At 43.0% G+C, this 17,132-nt stretch overlaps 1 protein-coding gene across 1 annotated transcript in view; it reads right to left on the bottom strand.

The window, feature by feature from the left end:
• The window catches only part of EPHX2 (epoxide hydrolase 2, cytoplasmic), a 75,527-nt gene that overhangs the window by 25,309 nt on the left and 33,086 nt on the right, over nucleotides 1-17,132 (bottom strand). The window contains exons 11-12 of the mRNA XM_006864436.1: nucleotides 13,059-13,144; nucleotides 8,136-8,247 (exon numbers count right to left, since the gene is read on the bottom strand). Coding sequence (XP_006864498.1) covers nucleotides 8,136-8,247; nucleotides 13,059-13,144 — 198 coding nt within the window. The remainder of the gene's footprint in view (nucleotides 1-8,135; nucleotides 8,248-13,058; nucleotides 13,145-17,132) is intronic.

Consider the following 17,132-nt stretch of genomic DNA (forward strand, 5'->3'; position numbering starts at 1 on the left):
GGTTTCTGAGGTTGTTTGAACCGCTGATGTTGCAGTTCAAACAACCTTGCAGTCCAGCGCATTAACCCACAGCTCAGCAAATATGAGCAGGAGGTGAAACTACAGGGCACCCATCCGTGCAGCCTTCCTTAAGCTGATGAGCCTGCAATGGCCTTGAGTCCTCAAGAGAGATCAGTTGCAAAAGAGCCAATTCTAATTTATAGCAAATCTATAGGGTAGAATAGAACTGTCCATCAGGTTTCCAAGGCTATAAATCTTTAAGGGGGGAGTAGAGATGTCACTTTTAAGACTAAACTAAGCCTGACTAAGCCACGACATTTGGGATCCTCTCATATGGAGCTCTGGTAGCGTAGTGGTTACGAATCGGGCTGCGAACCTTAAGGTCAGCGGTTCGAAACTACCAGCCGCTCCGCGGGAGAAAGATGAGGCTTTCTACTCCCGTAAAGATTTACACCCTCGGAAACCCTGTACAGGGTCGCTATGGGTCGGAACCGACTCGATGGCACTTAACAACAACATATGTATACAAAAGCTGGACATTGAATGAGTTACATAGGAGAACTGATGCATTTGAGTGATGGTGTTGGTGAAGAATATTGAAAATACCATGGACTGCAAGAATGAACAACTCGGTCTTGTATGAAGTACAGTCAGAGTGCTCCTTAGAAGTTAAGATGGTAAGACTTTGTCTCACATACTTTGGACATGTTATCAGGAGGGACCAGTCCCTGGAGAAGGACATCATGCTTGGAAAAACAGAAGGTCAGAAAAAAAAAAAAAAATGCGGACCCTCAATGAGATGGATCGACAGAGTGGCTGCAACAATGGGCTCAAACACAAGGATGTTATGAGACTGGTGTAGGACTTGGCAGTGTCCCATTCTGTTGAACACAGGGTTGCTATAAGTTGGAACTGACTCAGTGGCACGTAGCAAGTAACACCATCTTTATGGAAGCAGACTGCCTCTTCTTATTCCCAAAGAATGGATGGTGGGTTTGGATATCCAACCTTTCAGTTAACATTTGAGCACTTAACCACTGACACCACCAGAGGTCCTTCTCAAGAGACTTGTGTTGTGTGCTGTCGCTAAGTGTCACTGAGTCAGGATGGGTTTCCAAGGAGCAGTTGGAAGGTTTGAGCCACCGACCTTATGGTTAGCATTCCAGTGCTTATTCTACAGAGCCACACCTGGGAGAAAGCCACAAGGTCTCATCCAGACCTAGAGAGTAGTTAGGACAGGGTTGGGAGAAAGAAGACTAAAAGGCAGAGTCCCTGGTTCCCATCCCTGAACCAGAGAGCTACCTAAATATTCTGTTTTATTACTTGGTAGATTTCAATCACCAAAAATCTGCTTTTGCTTCAAGATTTAACAAGATGAGAGAAGTTTAAAGCTATTACGTGTTTGAAAGTCATCCAAGATATTCACACACACTCTCTTTTTGCAGATTAGGAAATTTAGGGCCAGAGATGGGAAGTGATGTTGCCCGCACATCTCCTTACTGAAAGATTTCATAAACAGCAGTTCCTCACCCAGCATCACCAGCCCAGCTGCTGGATTCACTTCAACCGCAGGGTGTCTCTCAGTGGGCAGGTCATTCATTTGGATCTCTAGCAGTGTGCCCAGCCAAGGGGCTTTGTTCTTAAGAACAAAACCGCTCCCAGAACACTTAGAGGACAGAAAACTTTAAAAACCAGCTGCCATAACAGAAGAATAGAGACACTGATTTTTCCACAGTGACTCTGTAATCTCTGAAACAAAAAAAAATGTTCCTTTACTAGGTCTGCAATTAGAAAGCCTCTTTCTCCTAAGGTCACTTTTAGAATCAGGACTTTGAGTTTATCCTGGATTGAGCAGACCCACAGGATACAGAATATAGTCCAATCTCCCAGTATGGCTTGGAGGAGGCATGTGGATAAGCTTTGAATCACACAAGCTTAAATCAATATCCCGACCCAATCATACACCTAGATCTTGCTCCAGTTACTTAACTTCTTTTTGTTTTAGCTAAGCAACAAAATGGTAGAGAATCCGTAAGGGCTATTGTGAGCATTAGAAATCACCTGGCACGAGAAAACAAAGAACGAAATAAACATTTGCTGGTGGCATCAACACAATTCATGGAGAACCCCCATGTGTCAGAGTAGAACTGTGATCCATTCAGTTTTTGGTGGTAGTGGTTTGTGTCGTGGAGTCGGTTCCCACTCATAGTGACTCTGTACAGGATTTACGAGGCTGTAAATCTTTATGGGAGCAGAAAGCCTCATCTTTCTCCTGCAGAACAGCTGGTAGTTTCAAACTGCTGACCTTAAGGTTCATATCCCCATTTGTAACCACTACACTACCAGAGCTTTTTAGTGGCTGATTGTTTGGAAGTAGATGGCCAGGGCTTTCTTCCAAGGTGACTGGGTGGCCTCAAGCTTCCAATGCTTCTGTAAGCAGCCAAGCACTTAACGCTTTGTGCCCCCCAGGAACTTCCACCTGGTGTACGTTGTTGCTGTTAGTTATCCTCCAGTTGATTCTGACTCACAGCGACTTGGCATAAAGACACTCAAAAATGCAACAGTTCTCAAAGGGGAATCTGGAGACAACTGAGGGTCCCTAAAGTCCTTTCAGGAGATCCATGACAAAAACCACTTTTGTAAAAACACTAATACTTTGTTTTCCTTTTTTATTGCCATTCTCTCATGAGTGTGTAACAGAGGAATTTTCCAGATGCTACTTAACATGCAATATCGAAATACACTGAGCACAGAAGCAGCTATGATAATCCAGCTGTTTTCTACTAAACCAGATCTGAAAAGAATTTGAAAAATGTAAAACAGTGCCATGCTTCTTCCTAATATTTTTTTTCCTTCCTAATATTTTAAAGGCAAATATAGTTATGTTTTTAATAGAAATACATTATTTATGCCAATATGCCATGGACATAGGATTATTATTTTTAAATGCATTAATAAATATTTTAGAATTTTAATTTCTAGTGAGGTAGCCCCAGTGGCACAGCAGAGTTAAGAACTAGACTGCTAACTGAAAGGTCAGCAGTTTGAACTCACCAGCCACTCCATGGGAGACAGATGAGACAGTCTGCTTCCATAAATGTTGTTGTTAAGTACTGTCAGGTCGGTTCTGACTCATGGTGACCCTATATAGGGTTTCCAAAGAGCGGATGGTGAGTTTGAACCACTGATCTTGCAGTTGAAACTGACTTTACAGTTCAGTGCTTACTCTAGAGCACCATACCAGGAAACCCTATGGGGAAGCTCTACCCTGTCTCATAGGATCGCTGTAAATTGAAAATGGCTTGGCACCAGTGGGTTTTAGTCTAGTATAGTAAATATCAACAGTTACAATCTGCGTTGATTTAAGCTTTTGGGAGTCCTCACCAATTTTTAAGAGTGAAAAAGGAGCCTGGAACCAGAAAGTACTCCAATCGCTACAGTAAAGAGAATCTATTACTAGAGAGATACCAATGCTCTCCATGATCCGATCCTGCAATCCTCCATTATTCTCAGCTGCCCAGAGGCCTTGAATACACTGAGAACAAGAAATACGTTGGCCCATCAGTACTAGGTATGCCCCTTTCCTGAGGTGGGACTGGGGGTTCTCAGTGTAGCACCAGGACCAAAAGTATCAGCATCACCAGGAAATTTGTTAGAAATGCAAACGTTTTGACTCCACCAAAACCTGACTCTGGCAGTCTGTGTTTGCACAAACCCTATGGGAGATCATGCTGCAAGCAGGTGTTTGAAGATCCCTGGGCCAGAATCACAAATTTTGATTGAACATGAGTTGTCCAAGTTGCCTTTTTTTTTTTTTTTTTTTAAATAAACTTTTTGTTGTAAATTAAACAAAAACATTCAACAAATATACTTTGCTATATTACAATGATTACAAACCCCTCCATGTACCATCAATTAACGGTACTTACCTCGACGATTCACATTTTGCATCCCTCCCTGTATCTCTGCTACCTTCATCTTTCCTCTGCCAAATCTCCCTCTTGTTGTATATTCCCTGCCTTGTCATTCCTGTTAACACGTGATTATCCTCTGGTGGTTATGTGCCGTGGAGTTGGTTCTGACTCACAGAGACCCTGTTCAGGGTTTCTGAGGCTGTAAATCTTTACAGGAGCAGAAACCTCATCTTTCTCCTGTGGAACAGCTGATAGTTTCGAGCTGATGACCTTGCAGTTCGCAGCCTGATTCGTAACCATTACAATACCAGAGCTCCTTCCTCCACTCCAGCCACTCCTTCGAAACCCTTACAGGGTTGTTATGAGTTGGAACTGATTCAACAGCAATTAACCATAACAGCTACCTCCTTGGTAACCATCACAGAATGTTTCTTTTATCAAGAGAATATTTTCTTAACTTTTTACAACAGCAGTTTCATACGATATTTGTCTGCTTGTGGTTAACTAATTTCACTCAGCATAAAGTCCTCCTGGTTCATCCATGTTGTGAGGTGTTTGGCAGATTCAGCATTATTCTTCAACCTTGCATAGTATTCTTCTGTGTTCATATAAAAATGTTTGCTTAACTCACTCTTGTTGATAGGTATTTAGGTTGTCTCCATCTTTTTAATGTGTCTCTTATAGACAGCATATTGAAAGATCCTGCTTTCTTATTCATTCTGCTGCTCTCTCTTGACAGGTACATTGAATCCATTTTGCATTCAGTGTAATTATCCATAGTAGGTATGAATTAAGGAGCTCTGGTAGCATAGTGGTTACAAATCGGGCTGCTCATCTCATGGTCAGCGGTTCGAAACTGCCAGATGTTCCATGGGAGAAAGATGAGGCTTTCTGCTCCCGTAAAGGTTTACAACCTTGGAAACCCTATGCAGGGTCGCTATAAGTCAGAACCAATTCCACGGCACATAACAACAAGAAGGTATGAATTGGTTGCTGTCATTTTTCTTTGTGGGTTTTGTTGGTGCTGCTGGTTTCATTGATCCACATAATTGTCCTCACTGAGTTCATTGTTTGTGGCTTTTCTTTTCATTTTCATTTCTGTTGTGCTAGGAGCTCTGGTGTGATGCTGTATGATAAGCACTGGACGACAAGGTGCTGTAGGGTAAGCTGCTCCACGGAAACCCTATGCAGGGTTGTTATGAGTCGGAAGCCACTCCATGACACTTAACGTTTACGAAATCTTTCTGATTTTCCTCTTTTTAATAAATTTATTAATTTAATTTATTTTTTTTAAGGTTTTATTGTGAATTGAGTCAAAGTTTATAGGGCAGATCATCAGTTTTACATTCAACAAATCATACACCTTGTTTCATTACAATGATTACAATTCCCTCCATGTACCATTAGTCAACAGCATTTCTCTCTATTCACGTTAGCTCTTTTTTTAAAAACACTCAGGTATATATAATAATTTACACCACCAAAGGGCACATTCTGCAAGTCTGCCTCGTGGCCACTAACTCTTAGTCCCTCTCTTTCCATGTACCTAGAGTCCTCAGCTGCTCCCTCTCTCCATGTCCCCATCTCTGCCTCCATCTCTGGTATCTTTGCTTCTCTGGGTAATGTCTCACATTCCGCTTGTGCTATTCACCCTTGATGGTCCTAAGGTCCTCTGTTTCTGGACTGTAAGATTAACTGCTCCCCCATTTTTGTTACAAAACTTCTACCTTTTATGATTTGGACAGTCATAATTAGTCATGCTAACAATTACTCTCTGTTGAATCATAAGAATCTTATCCCCATCTCTTTTAACCAGACCCATCTAGACAAGATGAAAACTATTCAGTGGGGGCACTTTCTTCTCTCACAGACTCTTAAACTAAACTCCCCCTTGAAACCTTTTAAGTCAGTCACTTCATGCCTTTATCACCCCCTCATTTTAGGTAGCCAATGTCTAAGTTGCCCATCCCTATCTACCCTGTGTACAGAGGGGATAGCATTGATGCTTGATGTGAAGACTCCTTCCCTCTTTGTTGATATTTAGAGTTACTACCTTGTTTGAACTGTAACGTTGCTGGTTCAAGCTTACTAGCTACTCCTTGGAAATGCTATACAGGGTCACTATGGGTTGAAATTAACTCGATGGCACTTAACAACAACAACAACTACTACAACAACAACAACCTCCATGAGTATAGGTCAAGTTCATCAAATTGTAGCAATTTACCCTTGTTTCCTTTAGCAAAAATTGTTCTGTTCTTTTTTTTTTTTTTTTAAATCTTCCTCTAGTCCAGTTCTGATTATCAAGCCATCAAGGCTAGGTCAAATAGGTACTATCTGCAAGTTTGGGTGTTCTTCTGCATCTCCCCTCACTTCATAGCAGCTGGATGCTTACCTCTCAGCTCTAGCCCTCTGTGGCTATGTCCTTGTCTGTGGGCTCAGGTGTCCCCAAGTCTCACCACACTTTGGACCAACCAGCCCTGCCTCTTCTCTCTCTCATCTGCAGGTCAATGGGAGTCTATGGAACATGGTTGAACTCAGCCGATTTCTTCATTGCTGCCTTTTCCCCTCTTCCACTCACCAGTAGACCAATGTGGTCATCAGCAAGCTTACTTGCCTTCTCATGTGTTCCCTTTGAGTTTCAGTCTTAGACGGGGTTTTATCCTGAAGGAACTTGATTGCTTGCCTTGATGGCTTCCTGGTTAACAACTTGCTTATTCTTGTAATAGCCAGTCATACTGACATTTTTGTTTTGGGATTTTCCTGATGCTCTTTCTTTGAAGATGTATCTTCTGTAGCTCTAGCTATTCCAGGCTGGTCTGTTTGTCCTTTCTAGTGGGAATGTCCCACCTCAGAAGGTTCTGGATACATCTCCGGATTCCACCTAAGGCCCTATACACTGCAAAGGCTCTGCAGGTGTCCTGTTTCACTGGGCAAGTTCTAGTAGGTATTCTAATAAGTTATAGGCTGAAGACGGGCTTACAAGTTTTCTGTAATCATGTCTCCCAATATTCCTTTCTATCCAACTCAAGTGTCCATTTTACAATAGTAGGCAAGGGAAAGCAATATACATAAGACAGTCAAGCATCTTAGTAGTATTTCCTCTCTTTAAACTATGCCTTGATCCCTGTATCACAGAGCCCTGTTGTTCCAAGGTTGAGCACGCATCAATATTTCCCTCTGTCCCATTTAGCCCATGCAAACCCGTCTCAGTGTTCCCTTAACTACTTTGTTCTTCCACCCCCTCCTTCTTCTTGTCTATTGCCCTCCCCATCACCGGAACTATGTTGTGTCTGCCCTTACCCTGTGCTCTACCGTCACCTCCCTCCACTTCCCCCAACCTCTTATTTATTTTGATGTGAAAATGTATTCATTTTCTTTGTGTTGTTGAGTGCTGATGAGTCAGTTGTGACACACAGCAACCCTGAGAGGAGAAGGGCAGGGTTAAGACAAAGGATGGGTGAGAGATGTGGAGAGATGCTCCCATGCTCTTCATGAATTAACTCTTCTCTTTTTGAAGTGTTAGGGAAGCACCTTTGATTCCTCATAAGATTACCCAGTTGTAGCTGAACATTGGGGTCTGGAGCCTGCAGAAAAGTGAGTGGCAGGCACTCTTCCTCATGGAGGAGAGCGGCTCTATGGGCACCTAGGTAAAGAAGGTGCCAGTGTTGAGCTCACCACTCTGTTCTCAGTGAATCCCAATAAAAGTGGCAGCAACTCCCCACCATACACACAACCCAAGGCCCAAGGGACATCTTGGTAAGGCAACTTTGGCTTGTTGGCATGGGGGTGTGGGGATGGTGATGATAGCTAGGAGGCTTGGTGCTCTCTGTAATCACAAACCTCACTTCTCAGGAACATTCTCAGATACCAGGACCCTGGTGGGAGTAAGGAGCTCTCACCAACAAGAAAAAGGGAGGCACCATCCTCTCAGCTAGAGCACACTCTGTGGAAATCAAGTGAGAGGAGCTCCAACCCAGCTTAAAGTTCCCCATGCCACAGAAAATCCAATGCACCCCCACCCTACCCTAAATACACAGACACACAGAGAACTGGACCATCACCTAGAAAGGACTAACTGAGATCTGAAGCCAGTTTTGCCTGTGACATTTTTGACAAGTGGGGACAGAAACAAGTACAACAAACATGGAGAAAAGACAGAAAAGCAATAGAAAAACAGTGGCACTGCGGGAATCTCTGCTCTTAGGCACACGGACTTACTGGTTCTTGGAAGTAGAGTTGGTAACTAAAAAGAGGATTTGCTTTGATCTTCTCCATCAGGGGCACATTGGGATCTACCGGCAGGTAGGGCGTATTCAAACTGGCCACTGCCCTAGGAAACAGAAGGTACAAAGATACAGACTCTATAAGAACAGGCTTACACGACCTTATATTTTGAAACTGATGCTCACATCGTTGTTGTTGTGAAGTGCTGTCGAGTCGGTTCCGACCCATAGCGACCCTGTATAGGGTTCCCAAGGAGCAACTGGTGAGCTTGAATCACTGACTTTGCAGCTCAAATGGTTTTGCACTCTTGTGCATTAGCCCACAGCGCCACACCAGGACTCTGGTGCTCAGATAGGGAAGATTGTATTAGAAAAACCACAGCCGCCTTTTGGTAGTGAATGCTCTGTTGTGAGTTGATTTGTGTCCTCTAAAAGGATATGTTTAACCTTAAATCCCAGTACCTAGGAATGTGATCTTGTTTGTAAATAGTATCTTTGCAGATGGAATTAGTTAAATTACATAAGGTCATACCAGAGTAAGGTGCGCCCTAATCCAATATGACAAGCTATGGCCAGCATTGCGAAGTCAGAGTATTCTGGAACACTTCATTGTGCTCATGAGGAATCTGTACTTGGACCAAGAGGCAGTTGTTCGAACAGAACATGGAAAAACTGAATGGTTTCAAATTTAAAAAGATGTGCAACAAGATTGTATCCTTTCAGCATATTTATTCAATCTGTACGGTGAGCAAATAATCTGAGAAGATGGTTTACATGAAGAAAAATGTGGCATCAGGATTGGAGGAAGACTCATTAACAACCTGCAATATGCAGATGCTACAACCTTGCTTGCTGAAAGTGAAGAGGATTTAAAACATTTACTGATGAAGGTCAAAGAGCACAGCCTTCAGTATGGATTACAATCTCAATGTCAAGAAAACAAAAATCTCACCACTGGGCTAATAAACAACATTCTTATCAACAGAGAAAAGACTGAAGTTGTCAAGAACTTCATTCTTCTTGGATCAACTATCAACATTCATGGAAGCAGTAGTCAAGAAATCAAAGGATGTATTGCATTAGGCAAATCTGCTGCACAAGACCTATTTAAAGTGTTGAAGAGCAAAGATGTCAGCTTGAGGACTAAGATGCGCCTAACCCAAGCCATGGTATTTTCAATAACCTCATATACATGCGAAAGCTGGACAGTGAATAAGGAAGACCGTAGAAGCACTGATGCTTCTGAGTTACGGTTTTGGAGGAGAATATTGAAAGTGCCAAGGGCTGCCAAAAGAATCAAAAGATCTGTTTTGGAAAAAGAGCAGCCAGACTGCTACCTGGAGGCCAAGATGGCCAAACTTCGACTCTCATACTTCAGACATATTGTCAGGAGGGACCAGTCAGTGTAGAAAGATATCATGTTTGGTAAGGTGGAGGGTCAGAGAAAAAGAGGAAGACCCCCAACGAGATGGATTGGCCAAGTGGCAGCATCGATGGACTCGAGTGTGGCAACAGTAGTGAGGTTGGCCCAGGATCGGGTAGTATTTCATTCTGCTGTGCATAAGGTCGCTATGGGTTGGTACCGACTGGATGTCACCTAACAACAACAACAACAACAACAATCCAATATGACTGGTGTCCTTATGAAGAGAGAAGAGACACAGACACACAGGGAAGAACTTCAAATGACCAGAGATCCAAATGAACTACCTAAAAGTAAAAGAACACTAGGAGAAGGCTCTCTTAGAGCCTTCAGAGAGAGTGTGGCCCTGCTGGCACCTTGATTTTGGACTTGTAGCCCCCCAGAACTGTGAGAGAGAAGACGTTTCAGCTTTAAACCTCCTATTTGTGGTACTTTGTTATGACAGTCCTGGGAAACAAATATAATCTCTAAGTGATTGGCAAAGAAAGGATGAAAAGGGTATTACTGTCAGACAAATCAATAGCTCCTTAAATAGGTCATGAGTGGTGGTGGTGGTGGTGATGTGCTGTTGAGTCGATTCTGACTCACAGCGACCCTGTATAGGGTTTCTGAAGCTGCACATCTTTACGGGAGCAGAAAGCTTCATCTGTCTTCTGCGACTGGTAGATCCAAACTGCTGACCTTTTGGTTAGCAGCCCAACTTGTAACCAACTACGCTACCAAGGCTCCTTTAGTCACGTGAAACACCCACACTTTGTCTCAGTAAAAAGTGAAAACCAACAATTACAAGGAATGTTCCATATAAAGGTGAGCTTTTTTCTCTACTTGTCATCAGGCTAGAAATATGAAGATCAACGTTGCTAACAGGATTCTTAAATCACAGCTTTCCCCAGATTGATGTGGCGCTATGGGTTAATGAGCCAGACTGCAAAGCCTTTTGAACTGCAAGGTTGGCAGTTCAAGCTCATCAGCCGCTCCTCAGAAACCCTATACAGGGTCGCTATGGGTCAGAATTGACGGCACTTCACAACAATAACAGATCATTAGGAGTCCTGGTGTGACACTGCAGGTTAGTGCTCTGGAATTTGAACCACAAGGTCAGTGTTTTAAGCTTACCAGCAGCTCTTTGGAAACTTTATGGGTTGGAACTCACTGGACTGCACTTAACAATAACAACAGCACCTTGTTAGCACTCTGGAAGAAAGTTTCTGCTCCCTCCCTCCCTCCCTTACAGATAGCAGATGTGGAAGAGCAACCACTCCAATAACAAAGGATGGCCATGATGAAAACAAGGAGCTCTGGTAGCGTAGTGGTTACAAATTGGGCTACAAACCTTAAGATCAGCAGTTCAATACTACCAGCTGCTCCATGGGAGAAAGATGAGGCTTTCTACTCCTGTAAAGATTTACAGCCTCAGAAACCCTGTACAGGGTCACTATGGGTCAGAACCAACTCGACGGCACTTAACAAGCAACAATAAATCATGAAAACAATGAGAATAAGAGAGGCTTGAAACCAGACCGTGTTTGAGTGCGTGGATACGATGCTATCCTGGACTTGCTATAAAGTGGCTTGGTGGGCAGGTGGGTTGGGACCCTACTTTGTTCATGCTAAATGTTTTTTAATTTCTCACAAGAGAGGGAGATTATATTTAAAGAGATGTTTTGGTGCTTCCTTGAAGATAGTGCCCACATACTTAATGCTTTATTTCCTTTTCAAGAAACACTGAATACAAGCTCACCAAGTAACTTTCTGGTAAACCCTGGTCTTAAGAGTTGAGCTCTTAATTCCTCTTGGAATGAAACATGGCAAAGAGAAGCCAGAGATCTGAACCATAGTGTAAAAATTCTAAAATTACTTTAGAAGTGTTTGATTCTTTTTATTTTCTTACATAATAAAAGACATTATATTATCTCTCTATATATATCTCCAGCTGTTTCGCTGGAGAAAGATGACGCTTTCTGCTCCCGTAAAGATTCACAGCCTTGGAAACTGTGTATAGGGTCGCTGTGAGTCGGAAACGACTCCACAGCACATAACCACCACACCATCACCATAGTCTTGGTGTGGCACTGTAGGATAAGCACTGGACTGCAAGGTTGGTTTTAACTGAAAGGTCAGTGGTTCAAGCTCACCAGCTGCTCCTTGGAAACCATATACAGGGTTGTTATGGGTTGGAACCGACTCCATGGTATTTAACAAACAACTATATATACACACACACACACACACACACACACACACATATATATATATATATATAATCCCACCATTTGTGCTGAGGGTGAGCTTAACAAAGTCTTCTTGTGATTTCATTTTCATAAACACCCTCAAGTTAAAAACAAAGCAAATTTGGTTAGTTAGGGAAATAGAGATGGCTGCTAAGATTGAAAGTTAATTCACCTTTTAAGATTTAACCAAGGGAGGCACAGAGCCAGTCCAACTCGGGGCTCAAATCCTGCCACCTGAAAGCGCCTCTGGATGCTCTGAAACATCCTCCTAACTCATGATTACAACTGACGTGAGAGTGATGCAGAAATCCCATTGTAATTACATTAAACAGCACTTTGAAGGTGGTGTTGTTGTTAAGTGCCATCCAGTCGGTTCCAACCCACAGCGACCCAGAACAAGATTTCCAAGGCTGTAAATCTTTATGGGAGCTGAAAGCCTCATCTTTCTTCTGCAAAACATCTGGTAGTTTTGAACTGCCGACCATGCGGTTCGCAGCGCGATTTGTAACTACTACGCTACCAGAGCTCCTCGTAAGCAAAGTCTAGGAGCCCTTGGGTGCCGCAAATGCTTAAATGCTTGGCTCCTAACTGAAAGGCTGGTGGATCAAATCCACTCAACGACCCCTCGGAAGACTGACCTAGCAATCTACTTCCAAGAGATGGACTCTGAAGCTTGGGGTCGCCATGAGTCACAGCTGACTCACTTGTAACCAGTTTTTGTTCTGTTTTGTCCCTTAACCGAAGCCTAGGAGGTGAAATGATTTGTCACACAATCAGTTCATAGCAAAATTAAAGGCCAGATTTTCAGACTCCCAGTGCAGGGCTGAAGACTCTTTCAGTGTTCATTCAATCCTATGAATCTGACACCCACTTCCCTTCAGTTGTTGTTGTTGTTGTTAAGTGCCATAGAGTCAGTTCCAACCCACAGCGATCCTGTATAGGGTTTCAAAGGATCAGCCGGTGAGTTTGAACCTCCGACCTTGCAGTTCAAACTGCTTTGCAGTCTGGTGCATTAACCCGCAGTGCCACACCAGGACTCCTCAGAGTCCACCATTATTCTCCTGTGTGATTTGGCTACTCAGGCTACTATGACGTTATCTCATTACCACTGGGACAGGCCATGACATGACATGAGATGATTAACGTGCCAATGTGTTACCTTCCTAGATAAGCTATTTGTGTTGAAGTTTTCTGGAACGATTTTAAAGGCATTCTAGGCCTCAGCTCCCAAACAAGTCTTACTTGCCGGTCATGGTCTAATTACCTGACTCTCTCAGGGTAGAAGAGAGCTAAGTGCCACACCAGCATGCCTCCCCAGTCGTGTCCAATGAACACTGCTTGAGAGATACCCTGGGGAAAAAGAAAGAAGACCAAATGTGACAGGTTTCCTGAAAGTGGTTCTGAGACTTTGCACTCTGATTCGTCTCCTCCCTCAACCAGCAATCCTTTCATTCACTTCCTAGGCTCCCCTCAGGAGCTACTTACAAATTCACTCTTTCCAAGCCTGTGTTACTGCACATCATTGCCCCTCCCTCCACTAAGTAAATGATTTGTGATTGTTAAGTGCCTTCAAGTCGGCTCTGACCCACAGCAACCCTGTATAAGGTTTTCAAACAGTGGTGAGCTTGAACCGCTGACCTTGAGGTTCAAACAGACTTTGCAGTCCAGCACATTAACTCATAGAGCCACACTGAACAGGAAAAAGTAAAAATCATTCACTGCCCTCTCTGCCCAAGGAGGCAAGCTAAAATGCTAATCAAGTTATTGAGTGGGACTAATCTTCCCCACCTAACAGATAAGCTAGAATGCTAATCAGGTTACTGAATGGGACCAATCTTCCTGGTTTTCCCCCTACCCTCAAACAGGTATGCAGCCTGGCCATTCCCTGACTCTGACCCCATATAGGCCACTGTTACCCTCCATTCAGGGCTCAGAATCTAGAGAAATTAGCTCCTCTGAGTCAGCTGGCTTAATAAAATCTGAAACTCTGCTTCACCTCTCCTAGTGGCCTTGGTTTCTTCAACCACGAGTCTAAAACTGCTATAACAACACCACGACATCCAAGTTAATGATAAAACCCTGTCATTTTCTTTGGACTGAGACCACTCAGAGGATCCCTCCTCTCTCACTATCTTTGTTATTGTTGTGTAGTTGATGCTTACTGACTCTGTGTAGGGTTTCCTTGCAGTTCAAACTGACCTTGTGGTCCAGTGCCTAGCCTACAAAGTCACACTATCCTTAAATCCAAATTAGCTTTGCTTCTCTCTTTTTCTCCCTTCTGTTTTAATGTCAGTATGGCTTGTTGTTATTAAGTGCCATCGAGACGGTTCTGACCCATTTTATTGGCCCTGTATTGGGTTTCTGAGGAGCAGCTGGTGAGCTTGAACCATTGACCTTGTGGTTCAAACCAACCTTGCAGTCCAGTGCATTAACCCACAGCGCCACACCAGGACTCCCAATATGGTTTACCTCCTCATATTCCATGTGTGATAGATTGAACTACGTCCCCTAAAAGTATGTGTTGTAAATCCTTACCATATACTGCTGGTTGGAGTTGTGATGGATGTGGCACTGTAGGATAAGTACTAGTTCTCAAGGCTAGTTTGAACTGCAGGGTCAGTGGTTCAAACTTATCAGCCTGTCCTTGGAAACCAGATTCAGGGTCATTATGAGTCTGAAGGGCACTTAACAACAACAACTCAATGGCACTCAGTTGCCATTTAATAACTTAACAACACTTAACAACTCAATGACACAATTTACCAGTGGTTATAATATCATTTGCAAATGTGTTTCTTTGTTGTGCAAATGAGCCACAGTTAGCATAGGGTGTATTTTAAATCTCTTTTGAGGTGTAAAAGAGCAGATTAAGCCAACAAACTGGAAGTTGAAAATGAGACCAGGATCTCCTTCCAGAGGACAAGTGACAAAGTCCTCCCAAGCTATGAGAAAATAAATGTGTGCTTTTAAATCCGTTTAAATACTACACACTTGTAGCATTGCTGCTATAGCAATACTAGGTAATTAAGACACCATGGTAACCTTTAAGCAATTATGATTGTAACCCTCTCCACTCTTGGGAAGTTTCCTCCCTTAACAAAGACATCATTCATCTTTCCCTTGCTACCTGTGCCTTCCTTTCTGCTGCTGCTAGTAATGAAAACATCTCCCTTTTATTTGCCACTTACTATGTCCCAGGCACTGTGCTAAGTGTTTTTGTCCATTGTGAGGAATTATTTCAATAACTTTCAGATTCCCACTGCACCAGACAGGCTCACAGTGGTGGTTAGGTGACTTGCCCAAGGTCAAAAAGATAGCAACTGCTAGAGCCACAATTCAGACACAGGTTTCTCCAACCTAAAATTGGGCTTTTTTCTCTACCCCATGCTGTAACCATTCAGCCACACAGAGGTCTTTCAGATCCTCCCCAGCTTCATGTCAACATTGAAACGGGGTTCCTTGCCTCAGCTCCCTACCATACCATGTCAAACGCCCCCACCATGTTCTACACCAGCTGGCTCCTAGCTACCTTCTTATGTCCCTGCAGCTTGCCTTTTCCCCTGTGATCCCTCTTAACGGTTATTAATCACCAAGAATGGTTCTTCCTAAGTCCTCAATCTCTGGCTTCTTAGCAGCCTTGGGCCCTCCCTGTCAAACTTTCTCCCCTGGTGTCTGTGATCCTATGCTTTCCAGACTCTTCTCGGACTTCACCAAATCTAAGTCCTCCTCCACCTCTTAACATCACATGCTGTACATCACAGCCCAAAGGCCCTGGTACAGTTATCAATACTGTCCTTGGATGAGGAAGCCACTCCAAATGGCTTCAGCTATCACCTTGAGGTGGAAGATGACCCCTACTCTGAAGTTTGCCCTTCCTGTGTGTCCATGAATGACACATCTGGCCAGGAACCAGAGTATCTCTTTCCACAGTCAGGCTAAGAGACCATTCTCAAAAGATCATTCAGAGTTAGGGCTGAGGCAGCCACATTGGGCCATATTCTCTTAGTTGTCCCCATCAGAACCAGTTCTACAGCACTGAGACCCTACCATCCTATTTCCCCCTCCCTCTTCTACAGTGGCTGGCACAATGCCTTACTGTTGGGTTGAAACTCATTCATCATCTCAGATTCTTCTCTCAATTCTCGTATCTAATTGTTGTTGTTAAGTGCCATCTGGTCAGTTCCGACTCATAGTGATCCTATATAGTTTCTGAGGAGTAGCTGGTGGGTTTGAACAGTGGGCCTTGTGAGTAACAGTCCAGTTCTTATCCTACAGTGCCTCACCACAACTCCCCACATCTAATTGATGTTGTTGTTGTTATTGTTAAGTGCCATTGAGTCAGTTCTGACCCACAGTGACCTTGTATAGCATTTCCAAGGAAAGGATGGTCAGTTTCAACCTTGCAGTTCAAACCAACCTTTCAGTCTAGTGTTTATTCTACAGTGGGACACCAGGACTCTGAATCCTACTTCTTTTGTAAGTCTTCTAATGTAGGCCCCCACTGTCAGGATCCTTGTTTTCTTCAGGCTACTCTGTAGCTTTTGGTTCTGACCCCATGATCTAATCAGAGAGTTGAGATCTCTGGAATAGTGCTGGTACTTTAAAAAAAGTATATTCTTAAATCACCATTGCTTGGTTTGTTTTATCAATCACAGTTGATTTTGACATTCCAGTTAGCATTCAATCAATGCATTAAAATTTGAATTTATCAAAAGGCATGTAAGTATAAAAGGCTGTGAAGCATTGTTGCTGCTAAGTCTCATTGAGTTGGTTCTGACTCATAGCAATCCTGTATAGGATTTCCGAGGAATGGTTGTTGGATTTGAACACACGACCTTGTGGTTAGCAGTCCTATGCTTATCCTACACAGCACTATACAGGTAACTACTAATAAACTCTGATTTCTATGTATTTACTATTAGGGTGTGGTGCTATAGGGTAAGTATTGGCCTGTTGACCTCAAGGTTGGCAGTTCAAACCCAACAGTCATTCCTCAGAAACCCTATACAGGGTTATTATGAGTTGGAACTGACTGGAGGACACTTAGCAACAACAATAACAGGGGCAGGAGAAAGGGGGAGAGAAGAAAAGTTTAGAAAACGGTGAATTTATAGTGATGGAAAGGTTTATATATAGTGATGGAAAATGCCACAGTAAGTCTTGGTGGTGATGGGTGTACAGCATGATTCATGTCATTGGTTGAACTGAACTGCAAATATGAAAACTGTTAAACTGAAAAATGTGTTATCTAAATTTTTACAACCTTTAAAAAATTTTTTTTAATTATTCTAGAGGGTATTTTCCAAATTTCTTTTTTCGTCATACTCAAGGTTCTCCA

Source organism: Chrysochloris asiatica, unplaced genomic scaffold (assembly GCF_000296735.1).
Source record: "Chrysochloris asiatica unplaced genomic scaffold, ChrAsi1.0 scaffold00064, whole genome shotgun sequence".
NCBI classification, from domain to species: domain Eukaryota; kingdom Metazoa; phylum Chordata; class Mammalia; order Afrosoricida; family Chrysochloridae; genus Chrysochloris; species Chrysochloris asiatica.